A 15,640-nucleotide genomic window follows, 5' to 3' on the forward strand; every position below is an offset into this window, starting at 1 on the left:
CCCACAACAACCCAAACCCGCGCCCGGCGGTATAACAACCCCCCTCGAAACCTGTTCCTGGTATTTAATCGGGCCCCCCCCCCCCCCCCCCCCCCCGGGGCCCCCCCCCCCCCCCCCCCCCCCGTGCGGCCTTTGTCATGGTGTCGGCGCATGCTGACCTGGACGTCTCCATTGCAGGCACACCGTCGATAGGCATGTCCCTCTCGCGCAGTCCGTCACCCATCCCGGGTGGAGGGTGGGCGAGTCCCGGGCTCAACATCAACAGCGGACGGACGAGCCCAGCCCACATCACGGGCGGACCGACAGCTTGGGAGTCAGCCAAGATGAGGAACCACAATGTCAACGGATACCCGTCGTTTTCGACGCAGAACTCGGGCTTCTTTGTCCGTCACATGCGTAAAATATCCAGCAACCTGCCTCGACTCGGCGCAGACTCACCATATGCACAAAAGGACAAGCTGGGGCGCGGGTCTTGGGAACCACGGAATATGTCCATGCTCGGCCGGTTGCGATCTGTGTTTAGACGCATGGGGAGGAAGCTCAAGCTGCGCCTGCTGATCGCGACAATCGTCTTCATCTGTCTCTTAATATTTTACAATTCCCGTGAGTAGATTCGTGGTCATGGTGGGTCTCCGGCTAACTTGTCTTGTCGCAGCCTTGCTGTACTACTGGCGCAAATCGTCCATGGGCGGGAACGGCGAGAAGTTTGTCATCATCCTGGGCGCAAATCCGGGCGGCGGCGTCATGGAGTGGAAGGGGGCGCGCGAATGGGCTATTGAGCGGGACAGCGTGCGGAACAAGAAGAAGTACACCCGGCGATGGGGCTACGAGCTGGAGATTGTCGACATGAGCACCAAGAAGCGCTACGCGCACGAGTGGCGCGAGAGCTGGGAAAAGGTCGATTTCATGCGCACGACGATGCGCAAGTATCCAAACGCGGAGTGGTAAGTTGACTTGACCCGCGGCCCCCATGTGTGTCTCGTGCGGCCACAGCTAACGCGCAAAGGTTCTGGTGGATGGACCTGAACACGTACATTATGGAGCTCTCGTTCCCGTTGCAGGAGCACCTCCTGCACAACTTGGAGGACAAGATCTACCGCGACATCAACGAGTGGAACCCCCTCAACATCTCGCATCCGTTCACCGATCCCTATCTCGACGAGACCGCGCTGAGCCCTGTGGGTGACGGGAAAGCGGACTCTGTCAACCTGCTCATCACCCAGGACTGTGCCGGCTTCAACCTGGGATCGTTCCTCCTCCGCCGGAGTGCGTGGACCGACCGGCTCCTTGACATCTGGTGGGACCCCGTGCTCTACGAGCAGAAGCACATGGAGTGGGACCACAAGGAGCAGGACGCGCTGGAGAGGATGTACGAGAGCCACCCATGGGTGCGGCAGCACACGGGCTTCCTGCCGCAGCGCATGATCAATGCGTTCCCGCCGGCGGCGTGCAGCGACGGGACGAAGAAGAACAACACGCGCTTCCACTACAACGAGCACGACCACGACTTTGTGGTGAACATGGCCGGCTGCGAGTGGGGGCGCGACTGCTGGGGCGAGATGTACCACTACCGCGAGTTTGGGTACTGGCTCAACCGCAACCCGTGGGAGCGCTTCAAGGAGGACCTCGTCGCCGAGATCTGGTACAAGATCACGGGGCAGCGCGTCAAGCTGTGAGTGGGGATTGCTGCTGGCGGTGCCTGCTTGGCACGAGAGGGCGCGTCCTTTCAGGCGTTCGTTTGCATCGCATATACCCCCGGCCCATTGGGGGGGAGACGGTTTGGGGCATTTCATCATGAGCGCATTCATTTCTTCACGTTTCACGCGCAAAACGACAGAGCAAGGAAGAGGCCGGAAGAGAAAGATGTTTTCTTTTTCTTGGTGTTTCTCCAGCGTATCACGCATATAGACTGACGCAAGTGATGGTCGGATGGCTGGACCGCCACTGCAGTCTGGAGCAGGAGGTACGATGAATGAAGACCTGGGGTTTTTGGTTTGGCAAGTTATTTAGATGTGTGTCGGAGTACATGAATATAATAGAGCAAAGCACGGATCGATGAAGGAAACCCAACCCCTTGCAGAACGCTGTGCGATATCGAGCTCTTGCAAGGAGCCCGGAAGGTGTGGTTGCTTCCGGGCCGACCTGATCTCCTGCTGTACCACGAGTATAGGCCTGCACCATGCAAGGTGACGATCGTTTCCAAACGGGTGGATTGGAAACATCTACGGGACAGCCGCTTTGGGTAGGAGGCTTTTGATTCTTCTCAAGTCGAGTCGTGTCGGACAATGAGGATGGCAACCCGCAGTATCTGTAAGCACTACTCACTGCACTGCGCATAGCTCGAAACATAGGGGGACTGGAGGATGCACATCAGGGTTTTGTCTTGAATGTTTCAAGAGGCTTGGCCGGAGTTTAGACGTTTACAACGACCGCTGATCTACATCTACGAGCATCTGGGATCCCATTCCGGATCATGGCATTTCATTTCATGCATGACACACTAGCAATGGGTGGTGGCCTTGCCGCTTTGGTAGGCGCTGTGGTGGGGGAGGCGTCATTGGCTGGCACCGTCCCGGATTGGCAGGCACCAGGCACGCACTCCAGGTGAAGTGGGGGGGCGCCCCTGCCCAATGCAGGGCGGCGCTTCGATTGTCACAGAGCGCAAGCGCCGGGAGCCTCTGAATGGCCTTTGTCTCTCTTCATCTCCTGCGCGCTGCTGCAATCTCGCGCGGCTACCACTCGCTGTCCAGCACGCGTGGTTTCATCTCGAACAAAGAAGCAAAGGCCATGCCCTAGTCACTTGGCCCTGCCATGGGCTCGAGTCAGTGCGGAGAGCGGCCCAAGGGTCAGGACGCAAGAGTCAAGCCCGGACGACACCTGGATGCATGCTCATGTGCTGGGTCGGCCGCGAAGCGTGGGCAACTCCCATCTCGCGTCGCATCAGCTTTTCTGGGCCTGGACGTATCAGCTCTGCTCGACAGATGCTACTTGCCAAGTACGGATAGCCGGCCGCGCTTCAAAATCCATGCTGCTCTGAGGCCCTAGCTATCCTTGTCCAGATCGGACGGAAGCGCTCACGATGCGTCGATATCCATTGGCACCTCCCACTACAAGGAGCTAGGGATGGCCATGGGCCCACGCTTTCTCATGACTCCTGTCTGAGGTTGTCGCGAGGCCTCTCGGAGTTGTTGGATTAGTCGCGCCGTGGGAAGCGAGGCGGCTAATTTTGCCTGCTCTGCCGAGAACCAACTTGCAAGTGCTCGCGCTCAGAGGACGTATATAGTTGTGGACGTCCACCCACGGATGGCCATGGCTGACTCTTGATCTGTTCTTGAGCCACGCAGCTTTGTTCTTCGTTTTCGTCCTATTTTCGGTTCCTTCTGGACCATCCGATCCTTTTGCCTGACAGCTGGTCTTCTGTCTGTGCCTCCTGATCCGATACTCACTCATTGTTCTCTCAGCACCGCCTCAGCTCAGGCCTTGTTCACCACTCGTTCAGACGTGTGCCTTGTTCACAGCTCGGTGAACGGTTCATAAGCCTCACTCTGGCCTGCCCTCTTGGTTCTGCACACTCCTTCTTTCATCTCCCTGAACCTGTGGGACCCTCTCTCCTTTGACTTCACCACGATCCTTACCACACCAACTGTCTTTCTACGTGGCTGGCCCACAACTGCACCAACGATCGTAACAACTGCTACAGAGCTTGCTAGCTATTCGCCATGCTTTTCGACGCCCCTACTGCCTTTGGCCTTGTTGGTCTCTTTGCCGGCACCGTCCAGGCTCAGTATCAACTCGACACCTTCTACAACTCTGAGAACTTCTTCAATGAGTTCTCCTTCTTCAACGAGCCCGACCCGACACACGGATTCGTCGAGTACGTTAACCAGGCCTCGGCCTTCAACCTGGGTCTCGCCCGCAACGACAATGGCAAGATCCACATGGCGGCGGATGCCCTCGAGGTCAACCCTGCCAACGGACGCAAGTCTGTCCGCTTGACTTCAAACAAGGTCTTCACCCACGGCCTCGTCATCAGCGATATTGAGCACATGCCTGGCTCAGAGTGTGGTGTTTGGCCGGCGCATTGGCTCTTTGGAGACCCGTGGCCGTATGCCGGCGAAATCGACATCATCGAGGGCGTCAACGACCAGTCCGCCACGGCGGTCACACTGCACACTGGTCCCGGCTGCACCATCCGCAACGAGGGCTCTGATCCCACGACCCTGTTGAAGGAGGCCGACTGCAACGCGGGCAACGCCAACACGGGCTGTGGCCAGCAGACATCCAACTACCTCAACTACGGCACGGGCTTCAACCAGATCGGGGGCGGCGTCTACGCCATGGAGTGGACGTCTGATTTTATTGCCGTCTACTTCTTCCCTCGCGACCTGATTCCTGCCGACATCACCAGCGGCCACCCCGATCCATCGACATGGGGTCTTCCCACTGCCAAGTTTGTGGGAAGCCCTGGCTGTGACATGGATGGCTTCTTCCGCGACAACAGAATCATCTTCAACACGACTTTCTGCGGTGACTGGGCGGGCAGCCCCGACGTCTGGAACAACAACCCCGTCTGCAGCGCCAAGGCACCCACCTGCAATGACTTTGTCGCCAACAACCCCCAGGAGTACGAGGAGGCGTACTGGACGGTCAACTCGGTGTCCGTCTACAAGAACAACGGCACCCCCACGACCCCTACCCCCACACAGACTCAGACCTTCCAGGCCTAAAGCCTCTTTGACAAGATGTTTATATTTATGAGGGGATCGCACATTATGAACGAATGATACCCGGACTCGACGCGCATTGGTTGCGATGTTTTGAGAGATGCGGACGGGATGAGGACCGGCGTTCAGGATATGGTATCCCCCTTGGGGATTTTCACTTCTGCCTACATATATATAAGTGGCTGCTCGGCAGCATTTTGAATACCAATTACCGCGATTTGTTCTCCCTTCTTTCGCACAGGTGCTTGTTGATCTAATTACTAGCCACTCAGAGAGTGCCATGACGGCACAGGGCCCGATCGAGGGGCGTCGGACGGTCCATCGCAGACAGACCCCGTTCATCGGGATTCGTTCGGTGGGTCGGCCATCATAGATGGTGAACGCACCTCGGCATCGCATCCCTGTCTCCGGGATCCAGGTCGCCTGCGATGAAATCATCGCCAATGCGGATGCCCATAATTATATAGAACCGACCTACAGTAGCTTCGCCCAGCCCGCTCACAGCTATGTGAATATAACCTCTCACACACTCCTTCGCATCGCTCTGTTTTCCCTGCTATCAATACGCATCTCAAACCATCACAATGGCGTCCAACGTTGGCCTCGACATTCTCTCCAAGAACCTCTCCTACTTCAGTGTACGTCCTTTCCCTCGTGGGAGCACGAAGCAGAGCAGCGTGATACTAACCGACGTCTGCGCCCATGCAGGTCCCCGCCGCCGTCCTGTGCGCCCTGGGCCCTCACGTGTACGCCATCAGCAGCGCACACAACATCTACGACAACCGTGACCCCCGATCCTTCAAGGACAGCGTCACCCAGACCCAGACCCTCGACGCCGCGGTACGTTGAACAACTGAGTTGGCCCCCGTAGGGTGCCCCCCCGCGCGCGCGCCTTGACTGACGTACCCTCTCTCTCCGCAGGCCAAGGCCCGTATCACAAAGGCCAAGCAGGCCTCCGAGAATGGCTTCGAAACACTCGGCCTCTTTGCCGCCTCGGTCGTCGCCGCCAACCAGGTCGGCGTCGAGCCGCGCACCCTCAACGCCCTCACTTGGGGCTACGTCGCCTCCCGCGTCGCCTTCAATGTCGCCTACGTCCACCTGAGTCAGGACAAGACCATGAGCTGGTTCCGCTCCGCCATGTGGCAGGGCGGCGTATGGACCATTATGGGTATCTGGATCTCGGCCGGACTCAAGGTCATGAATGCCTACGTGTTCTAGACGGAGAAGTGGTAACGTGGGATTCCTTCTGGCGTGGCCGTCACAAGGGGGGCGCATGGAGTATGCATCGGTCTTCGTGTGATGGAATACAAGCTTGGATTCACCCGACCATTGTCGTGCAAGTGCTATGCTTACTAGTACACAACGTCATTCTTCCAGCAGGCCGTAGGCATGTCAGGGTGCTGTCCACCAGCTTGACCACCCTCGTACAATGGATAGCATCAGGGTATAAAAGAGACGTCTTCACATCTGAGAGGCATTCAAATTCAGCTGGCTGGCTTTCTAGAAACAAAAAACCACCTGCCTGCCAACCCTCTAGACACTGACTGTCCTTACCATCTGCCACCATACCACCGTCGTTGCCTTCGACAATGCTCGTTCTCGCCTGTTTCTTCGTCGCGCTGGTCGCTGCCCTTCCAGCCCCGACGACCGTCTCGACAACTCCTCCGCCGGCACAGACGCCAACGCCAACGCCTGCAACCTGGCCGTCACCGGAGCCGTCGTCAGCTACCAGTCTGAGCTGCGACTATGCGTATTGTGACGGGTCCTCGAGCTGGTGCTTCTTCTGGGCCGGAGTCACATCCTACGATGTCTCCCGTGGGCCAGTGCCGGGAGAGACGAGATCACAGATTGGACTGTGTGGTCAAACGTCATATGAGATAGATCCCGTGCCATCTGACGAGCCTGTATCCGAGTCCCCAACTCTCCCAGAGCCAACGGTGCCCTCGACGCAGCACTGATGACGCGGTTGCACGGAGAGAGCCACAGGCTCACGGAGACCAGTCTTGGTCTTGCAGAGCTCGTGACGGGAGGGTACGTCGGTCGGATTTCGTGCGTCTTGAGGAATAGGCAGATGGGCTGGGCCTGTGTAAGCAAGAGGGGCTGTTCAAAGTTGCCACTGTGTAACACGCTTCGTACATTTAGATTCAATGCATCTCTGCCCCCCCAAAGCTCCTGTTCCGAGTGAGTGTGGCTCGCCCTTGCGTGGCTCGGTTCCACCGCTCATGGCTCGGCCTGCGGTCAAGTGCAGCTGAAGGTCGCTCACGGGTCGCTGCACCGTCCCGGCCGTCGCCTTGTTCAACATCGATCATGGCGTCCGCCGGCATCGATGGGTCGTCCTTGATTTGCGCAACGAAAAAGGACGCAACCAAGACGCAGACGCCACCCAATGCTAGCACAATGGCAAGACTGTGATCCCCCGGCGTGCCGCGAGGCTTCTGCCAGATTTTGAAAATGATGCTGGAACCCACTGTGGCAATCATCTGCGGCGCCGCAATGGCCATGTTGTGAATGCCTAGAATCACGCCGGCCTGGTCCATCTCCTCGTCCTCTGCCGATGCGTCACTGGAGGCTTCGGAGGCCCCGTTGCTGGACCGGTTCTTCTGAGCGCGGATCAGAGCGTCGCGCCGGCTGATCTCGGCACTGATAATGGCCCACGGCGCCCAGAGGGTCATTGCCCAGGTGATGCCGACGAGGCCAATGAGGGCAGTCGCGGCCTCGACAGACCGCACGAGCACTGTGCAGAGCATGGCGGCTGCGTACAGTACCAGAGACCCAAACCAGGCTCGCTTCAGCGTGAAACCTGGGATTCTAAGACGATCCAGCATCGAGGGCTTGTCGTCATCGAGCAGCGTTGATGCCGCGTCCGTCTCCCCTGGTACCTGTGCAAGCAGAGGCACGCTGTCGTACGTAGGTGCGATGAAGAAGGGTAACAAGACGTTGGTCAGCAGACTCACAACCGAGTTCATGAGCAATGCGTATGTGCCAATTCTGGTCGCTCGCTCATAGAGCCTGTCCAACTCCTCCGGCGGCATGTGGGGATTCTCTCGCAGGTACGGCTCCACGTATATCTCGCCAATGTAGGACGACGTGTAGAACAAGAGCGGGAAGAAGCCTATCCAGGCGAAGAACTGCACCTGGCAGACCCTCTTGATCTGCGGCGGCAGGCGTCTCACAGATTTCACGAGTGTAACGAAGAAGGCCAGGACCCCGCGGTGGTTGGCGGGTGGCGGTCCCTCTTGACGAGGGTCCCTTTCCTTGATGACCATCGTGCTGAGTATGACTGTCGACGCCAGAGCAATGGACGCCAATGTGCAGAGGATCTTGAACTGAGTATCGCCAAAGATCCACAAATAGGCAGGCAAGTCGAGGTAGCCCGCAATGTACCCAAGGATGTTGCCGAACCCCGTGATGCGACTTGCCATTGCATTCGCGGCCTCCTGCTGATGAGCCGGTGCGCAGTCGACGATGAAGGCGCGAATGGCGGCCTGTACGGTATTGATCGCAAAGTCCAGCACATACACCCATATCACTGCGACCACAATGGTCATGACCCTGACGCCGCTCGACTCAATATCGGCACCGAATACCCCGGCAATCTCTGTCACAATCTCTTTGGTCCATGCCAGCAGCAGCAACGAGGCGACAGTGACCGCAGAGCCCCCGAGCATGAACGGCTTGCGCTTCCCAATGGGCAGACGGCAGCTGTCGCTGAGCATACCGACATAGGGCTGCACCAACGTGCCGGTCAACGGGCCGGCGATCCACACCAGCGCCATCAATGACTTGCTCAGGCCCAAGGAAAGCAAGAACGGCGAGCCATTGGATAACTCCACAGACCATGCGATCTGCAACCCGCCGATGCTGATGGTCAGAAGTATCAGGTACCAGACACTCTTTGTTCTTTGAGATTCGTCGTCATCTCCAGTCCCATCTCCCACATTCCAACTTCCATCCGTTTGCTCATTGGGTAGGAGGAGGGGTGCGCGTTCGTCGATTCTGCGGTGGTTCGTGACATGATCGGGCGCCGAAGCGTGATTGACGTCGTCTTGTTGCTGCGCAAGGAACGTGCTTGACGATTGCGAGGGAGTGGTCGCGGTCATCATCTGTGATGCAGGTGGTCGTGTCGCGTCTGTGCCCAGGGATGGGCGAGGTTGCGTTATCCGTAGACGCGAGCTGTGTTGATTATAGCGCAGAAAGAAGCGTCCGCCTTCTAACCTAACCTAACGTTGCCTCAGCCGCGTGATGCAAGTTAAGTGGCTGTCATCCGATTGAAAGCGATGGTCCACGAGAGCAGAGAAAGCAGGTCTTCAATGATGTTCATGCCATCGTCAGACGACGCGAGTCGCGCCTCGAGGTCGGGGTCTAGATCAGGTGGTACGACTCGCGAGTCACGGGCCGTACGCACTGGGTCGAAGGATTTCAGAAAGAGCGACCGGATTTCGGGGATGAGGAAGGGGTTGCGTCACAGGGTCCAATGCTACCCCATGTACGTAGGCAGGTACCTTGCCTTATCGATAAGCATGCGAGCACTTGCTCGCAAACAACCAAGATGAATAATTAAAGCATTAAGGCTAGAAGGAGCTCGATAATCAAGTACTGAACAGCCATCAGCGAATCGAATACTGGAGCTAAAGTCTCAGGAAATCCAGACTTTGGGAATCACTGGCAGTTGAGGTAGGAATGACGAGGTGGCCCTTCCAAGTTTCGATGTGTGAGAGCAAAATGTTAGCATGTGGAAGTGGGCTTGAGCTGCGAAGGAGCCACTGATAAGCGCCAAAGCATGATCAGGTTTTGGGTGCCAGTTGCACTCGACAGACTCTTCCTTCACCGCGAAACCTTCTTACGGCTCATTCACTTTGATGACTCTTGAGGTTTCAATCTGAACTGATGAGACAAACGGTCACGGCACCGGCTCGCAGTCACTCGTGAATTTGAATGCCAGCCAGGCCAGGCAGCCAGTCGATCAACATGTCGGCCGCGTCTTTAATGCGGGGCATAATACCCAAAACAGCAACAAAACAACAACACCAACCTTTCCATGCCGTCAACCCTCTTGACCTCAGCGTCTCTGGTCCCGATCCTAAGATCTTCAACATGGCACCCGTGCCTCTTGAGCAGCAAGTCAAGTAAGATTGCAACTGGCGCGGTACATGCTCGAGTGCCCAGACCGACTAACATGCCATCGCTAGCTACCAGTCCGTCGCTCTAGTCGCTGGGCATGTCATCGCCGCGGTGCTCCTGACGGTGGGGGTTGGGCGGAGCCTGTACCGGTCCAAGCGCGCTCTTGGCCCGGCACAGGACACGAGGGAACGAGAACACTCGCGCGCAACACTCATCCCGGTATTTGCAATTCTGGCGTTGTTGAGTTTGGGCAGTGCGAGCTATGCGGCCCTTCAGCATGCTGTGCTATCGTACAAGGTCTGGGCTGGAGAGCGAGACATCGCGGTCCCACTCAGGTACGTCAATATCCCACAAGTCACACAACATTCACTAACACAGACCGCAGAGTCTACGGAGACAAAGGTATCTTTCCGTTTGGGGAGAATGCGACGGATGTGTACCCAGGTCTGTGGATGAGCGACACGCCTGTTCAGCTCGATAGTTTCGAGATCCTGGCCGAACGAGCGCGTCGCTTCTGGTGGGGGCAGCAGATCGAGCTGGGCCTCATCCCCTGGAATCTGTTCCTGTCCGTCGAGGGTCGCCGTCGCAACATGTCCAATCTGTGGGCGTACTCTTTGCTCGGCCAGCTGGTCTCGCTATCGTTTGGGCAGAATCTCTTCTTCATCGCACTGCTGCTGACGCCGTCACCCCTGCCGCCGCGTGTCGGGCGGTTCTTCACCCGAAAGCCTAGCACGTGGACGCCCTCCACCTTCATCAGCGCACCGTGCCTGGGTCTGGCATATGCAGCCTTGTGGAACGCACGTCAAGCAGTCAACAGCCCAAACGCTGCAACAGCTGTGCTGGTCAGCAGAGCGCTCACGGTGATGCCCCTGGTGCTGCTGTACTTGTTGCCAACAAGCTGGGGTCGCACCTTGACTAGTCATCGCGAGACTCACCAAGCCTACGCGACTTTGTTCAAATTGGCATCCCTCGGCAGCTTCGTGTTGCACGTCAAGGCTTCATACGAGGGCCTGCTTCACAGCGCACCGAGTGCATACTACCACCGCCACAGCCAATACTTGCCATTTGACGTGGAGAAACGATCGGCATGGGAGAGGACAACGAGCGCTATTGGGAGGATCTTGAGCGCAACCTCGGATCATCCCGTGGTCAGTGGTGCTGGATTCGATGTACTGCTCTCAGGGACGAGTTTGGGTCTTTGGGCAGCGGTGCGCGCGACGAATGTTGCTGACATTCTCGCCGCGTCGATTCCGTGGTACTCGCACGCACAGCATGAGCGGGACCTTGAGCATCGCGATGCTGACAAGTCCCCTCGGGCGGTAACAACCAAGCCTCGCCATGATGAGCAGGCTTCCTCGCCGCGTCGCCGCGGACGACCTCGCAAGGTCAAGAGAGAGTCTGACGCCGTTAGTGACGCTTCGTACGAGCCCACGCCATCAGAGGCTGCCGCATTGGTCGAAGGCGATGAAGTTGCGGAAGCCGGTGAGCTGGATTGGGAATCGAGCGCTGTTGCTTGGGGGCTGACAGCATTGGGTGGTCTCGGGGCCGGGAGCGCGGGGGTATTGGGCAGTGAGTGTGTTGCGCGATGATCCCGCGTAGCGACTCGCACTGGACATCAGAGTGTTGTTGGAAAGCATTGCTAAGGTACCGTTGGACAAAGGGGCAACAGCGGGAAAGTGAGTATGACTACAAGTATGTCAAGTGTATGGAGTAAGCGAAGACGTGATCTCATTGGACCCCGCGCTCAATGTCAGAACAAGAACAAAACTTCCAGATTGAAGGAGTCGGTGAGAATCTGCACAAGAATCAACAGCAGAGTAGTCTTGTTTACTGAGTGAACGACAAGTATGGGGAATAGGGGGGTCGCTAAACGTAACGTGACTCTGGGGATTTTGAGAGCTGGAGATTCCGGATCCGCCGCCTGCTTTGTTATTGCTTTGAATTGAAAGCTGCGTGAGACGAATGGAGCTGTCGGTGCTTCCGTGACATTGAGCCGCCTCAAGCCATCCATTGAAAATTGCAACGACCACACGGGCCGACCGCGCTCGCCAGCGGCACAGTGAGCACAGTAAGTATGTAGGTAGGCCTGGCGCCCATTTTGAACGATACAGTGGCGGTGGAACTGATGAGCTTTCGTGTTTCTCACAATCAAAGAGAACATGCAGTAATCGATTCTTTCAAGAACATCGGCATACGCTTTCCCCGTGCTACATCGAGCTATGCATTCCAATGGCAACACCTGCGAGCTCCAGCTCTTCCGTGAAGCAGCCAATGGACAGGAATCGCCGAGAGTTGGCCAAGAGGGACGGACGGACAGTGGCCACCGACTTGTTGTTGCAATTGCTGTTGTTCTTGGTGGTGGGTGTGCACTGTGGGCATAAGTGGACGCCGGAACGAGCCCGGTCGAATTCCTGGTTCCATGTCGCTGAGGTGACGTCTTTGGGTGACACGGTGCGCCGGGTGTCGAGACTCGAGGGCCTTGGAAGCGGCAAATTCTCTGGCGCGACAATTCCCGCCGCGTCCAGTCTCCCGACTGGAGCGCTGGCAGTCTGGGACTGGACCTTGATCCGGGGGCTCCGCTTGGGGGAAGAATTGGGTCTGGAGTCGAAAATGGCTCATTCTCAGAGGTTCCCTACGTAGGTACGTAACTCAGTTACGGTGCTGAGTGCTCACGAGTCACAGGCCTTGCCAGACCCTCGGCGACGATACGTCGTGGTACGTACATGGGGTTGGATTGTTCATGCGAAACACAATAACAGCTTACGTAGGAGCCGGCGGCGTGGTGACAATGCGGTCATCGTCCCTAGGATTTCCAAGTCATCGCCGCGAGCAGCCTGCGTTGAACTCGAGCCTCCCACCATGTGTCGCTGGGTTGGTCGGCATGTACAGTACGTAGATGATAGGGCCGACAAGGTCCTTTGTACTGTCTCTAGCCGCGACATTTCTTCAGCATCATTCGGGCGTATGTCAGGCCGAGGCGTGGGGGTGTCCGGTCCTCCTCCCACTCCGCACGCATGCTTCATTTGTCGATAGTGCAACCGGTGGCTGGAAGCTTGGAAAGACGCAGTACGGTACGGAGTACAGACATCCGGCCCACTGCTCGGAGCGTTCGGATAGGGATTTCGTGGCTTTGACAAGTCTGGGAATATTCATCATCCAGAGCAACATATGTTCTCCGCCATGAGAGGAAAAATTGTACGGAGTACACTCCAGTCACTGCATGTGCAGGTGGGTGAGCATTCGATTCGTTCTGGAAGGCAGACCGGTCCGGCCGGACAGGCGACGGCCATAACGGCTGGGCAGTGGAAAACTGGAAACGGGTGGCCGCCAGTGATAATTGCCTAGCGCGCATCGGAACGTACATAGCGCTGCGCCCGGCGCGTTTCTCGCTTGCAGCGCAGCGCCGCAGGCAGTTGCGCCTGCAGCACTTGACAGTCTTGGACTGCAGGCACTGAATTGAGACGACCGGACTGGACCGTGCAAATCAGGGGCCTGGGCCCCTCCCATCCATCCATCATCCCACTCGTGGCTGCCTGCCTGGCAGATTTCTGCGAGGTACGTACTCCGTGCCTCGCCCGGGCCTTTCAATCTTTGGTGCGCACCCTCGCGCTTCGTGCTCTTCAGTTCAGTTGGGGTTCAGTTGTCATCATCGTGGAGTCGGCCCTGGGGCGCGCTCCAGGAGGGTGGAACCGACAGCGCCGACCCTCCATACCACGAATCCATCCACCCATGATCCGCCCCGCAGGCGCCATCATCAGATTGCCCAGCCAGGCCCCAGCCTAGTCTTCGTCTGCCCGGATCTTGGCCTTGGCCCCAAGCACGCCCGCCTCCTCTCGATCCTCTTGTTGTCTTAAATTCAGGGTCTCCCACCTCATATCTTTGCTCAGTCTACGGTCACCATTGAATACCTATTTACGTGTTTGATTTCTTCGTGCTATTACCCTCTTCCAACGCCCAAAAGAGTCGATCCCAACGTGCTAGCCGCCGCCTCAGCTGAGCCTGCCTACCAAATCAAGTAACGAATCTCGCGCATCACGCAGCGTTCCCAGACCACCACAACCAACCCTACCACCTCTCCCTCCAGTCCCGGACACAGACAATCGCCCGTCATGGCCATCCGTGATCGAGTCCGCCGTGCCCTGCACAAGTCCAGCACATCAGAAACAGAGGCTATTCAGATCCGGCCCGTCGCCAACGCAAACACCTTTAACTCGAGCTACTCCGGCTCGGGCTCGACCACACCTTCCTCCCTCCATCGGGAGAACACAAACCTCACAAACCTCACCGCTGGTTCGACATCGCCAAGAGCTCTCTGGTCCTGGACATCGCGGACCGACCAGGAGAAGGAGAAGCGCAGGAAGCAGAAGGATGAAGAGAAGGAAAAGGCCCGGCAGGCCAAGGCCAATGCCGCGAGCAAGCCCAAGAGTAAGGGCAGGCCGGTGCATCCCCGCGACAAGCCATTGACGGCCCAGAACCTTAAGCACCAGGAGATGCTCAGCGGCTTCACCTTTGAGTTCGGCTCCAGCCCAGACCGCATGAGCCAAGTCTGCGCCGACTACGAATGGAGCCCCTGCTGCACCCGCGCAGCGAGCATCGATGGCGATCACACGGACGGCAGCTACACAACTTCGGGCGCGTCCACCACCCTGGACTTGACACGAGCTTGAATGAATCCGCGAAAGAAGAATACGGATTCATTGCAAACTACCAATTGGCTTCGCTTCGCTACCTACACGTAGCAAGCGACTAATTACTTTACCCGGTCGCATTCGGTTCTTTCCAAACACCGACTGGAGTTGACGACTGGAGGCGCCGCCACACCGCCCTCTGGCCCCCGAATCCGCACAACCCGCCCAAAGCAGCCTGCCCACGGCTGTTGTGGTGGGTGTGCTCGGGTGAGCCTCGACCGCCCACGACATTCACCACACCAACTCGGCGTGGTCGTACCGACGGTTCATCAAGCTTGCGCGGCAGAATCAATTCTGCCGCCGGCTCTCTGGCGCACGTCGCCACGACAATCTCAGCGTGCACCCAACGACGTGGCACAGTTCAACAGAGCAGGTGCACAGAGCCAGTCACTACTGGGCTGCTTCGTCTTTACCAGTGTTGCATCATGTGCAACTATATTTGACATGACGTTGCATCAACAAGTGAGCGTCTCACTTGAGAAACTCCAACCTGGCCTGGCCCATAGCCGCCCGAGCCACATCAGGCGACTACACCTGGCGGCCCCCAGGACAAACAACCAGGTTGTCATATCAACTCTTGAATGTTGGTGCCGCCTACGCTGTATCAGCATTGAAATCTAATAGAGGGAATTGTATCCGGGTCGGGACCGACGTCGGCACGGCTCTGATGGTGGTTGCAGAGCTACGATAGATTTAGACATAGCGGCCTTGATTCACTAGACGTGTCGGCCTCGGCATTAATGATACGCCGATCATCACCACAAATCCCGAGACACTGTGACTGTGATACCTGCATGCAAAGACAAACAAACATCCTCATTTGACGTAGGCGCATCCGAAGGTGCTCGTGATAAAGGTCAGATGGCCGAGTGTCTCAGTCCCGACCATCACTGATGAGATAATGAGATGTAACAACTGATAAATTACGAAGACCTTCATTTAGTGAGAACACTAAAGGCACCGTACTCAAAGACCGTTGTCGGGGTTATTCTCGTCTCGTACAAAGGCAACGAGTGCCCAGGTATCCGGCTCAAGATCAACCTTTGGGACAGTTGACCGAGCGATGGCAAAAGACGGTGCATTCACGTCTACGAGCAAGTGATTACC

General features: G+C 57.3%; 7 protein-coding genes across 7 annotated transcripts; 6 read left to right on the forward strand and 1 right to left on the reverse strand.

Moving 5' to 3' along the window:
• Positions 1-194: 194 nt before the first annotated feature.
• On the forward strand, positions 195-1,676 carry F5Z01DRAFT_621188 (glycosyltransferase family 34 protein; the record flags this gene model as incomplete). The annotated part of the gene is made up of 3 exons (XM_046261187.1): positions 195-603; positions 656-944; positions 1,007-1,676. 3 exons carry the CDS (start codon positions 195-197, stop codon positions 1,674-1,676), a joined length of 1,368 nt encoding a protein of 455 aa, XP_046118793.1.
• Positions 1,677-3,719: 2,043 nt separating this feature from the next.
• F5Z01DRAFT_620768 (glycoside hydrolase family 16 protein) lies at positions 3,720-4,727 on the forward strand (the record flags this gene model as incomplete). The annotated part of the gene is made up of 1 exon (XM_046261157.1): positions 3,720-4,727. The coding sequence occupies one exon, from the start codon at positions 3,720-3,722 to the stop codon at positions 4,725-4,727; it is 1,008 nt and encodes a 335-aa protein (XP_046118794.1).
• Positions 4,728-5,308: 581 nt separating this feature from the next.
• On the forward strand, positions 5,309-5,942 carry F5Z01DRAFT_635763 (uncharacterized protein; the record flags this gene model as incomplete). The annotated part of the gene is made up of 3 exons (XM_046262174.1): positions 5,309-5,362; positions 5,433-5,564; positions 5,646-5,942. 3 exons carry the CDS (start codon positions 5,309-5,311, stop codon positions 5,940-5,942), a joined length of 483 nt encoding a protein of 160 aa, XP_046118795.1.
• Positions 5,943-6,568: 626 nt separating this feature from the next.
• F5Z01DRAFT_56749 (major facilitator superfamily domain-containing protein) lies at positions 6,569-9,126 on the reverse strand. Its single transcript, XM_046260703.1, has one exon. The coding sequence runs from the start codon at positions 8,825-8,827 to the stop codon at positions 6,869-6,871; it is 1,959 nt and encodes a 652-aa protein (XP_046118796.1). The 5' UTR covers positions 8,828-9,126; the 3' UTR covers positions 6,569-6,868.
• Positions 9,127-9,818: 692 nt separating this feature from the next.
• Positions 9,819-11,434, forward strand: F5Z01DRAFT_673432 (uncharacterized protein; the record flags this gene model as incomplete). The annotated part of the gene is made up of 3 exons (XM_046264940.1): positions 9,819-9,850; positions 9,914-10,180; positions 10,231-11,434. The coding sequence occupies 3 exons, from the start codon at positions 9,819-9,821 to the stop codon at positions 11,432-11,434; spliced, it is 1,503 nt and encodes a 500-aa protein (XP_046118797.1).
• A 281-nt stretch (positions 11,435-11,715) lies between these two features.
• Positions 11,716-12,968, forward strand: F5Z01DRAFT_56751 (uncharacterized protein). The gene is made up of 4 exons (XM_046260704.1): positions 11,716-11,921; positions 12,000-12,481; positions 12,528-12,560; positions 12,614-12,968. The coding sequence occupies exons 2-4, from the start codon at positions 12,075-12,077 to the stop codon at positions 12,876-12,878; spliced, it is 705 nt and encodes a 234-aa protein (XP_046118798.1). The 5' UTR covers positions 11,716-11,921; positions 12,000-12,074; the 3' UTR covers positions 12,879-12,968.
• Positions 12,969-13,581: 613 nt separating this feature from the next.
• On the forward strand, positions 13,582-14,525 carry F5Z01DRAFT_57075 (uncharacterized protein). The gene has a single exon (XM_046260708.1). The coding sequence runs from the start codon at positions 13,955-13,957 to the stop codon at positions 14,510-14,512; it is 558 nt and encodes a 185-aa protein (XP_046118799.1). The 5' UTR covers positions 13,582-13,954; the 3' UTR covers positions 14,513-14,525.
• The last annotated feature ends 1,115 nt before the right edge of the window (positions 14,526-15,640 follow it).

The sequence above is a fragment of the Emericellopsis atlantica genome (assembly GCF_019669845.1).
Source record: "Emericellopsis atlantica unplaced genomic scaffold F5Z01scaffold_11, whole genome shotgun sequence".
Taxonomy (NCBI): domain Eukaryota; kingdom Fungi; phylum Ascomycota; class Sordariomycetes; order Hypocreales; family Bionectriaceae; genus Emericellopsis; species Emericellopsis atlantica.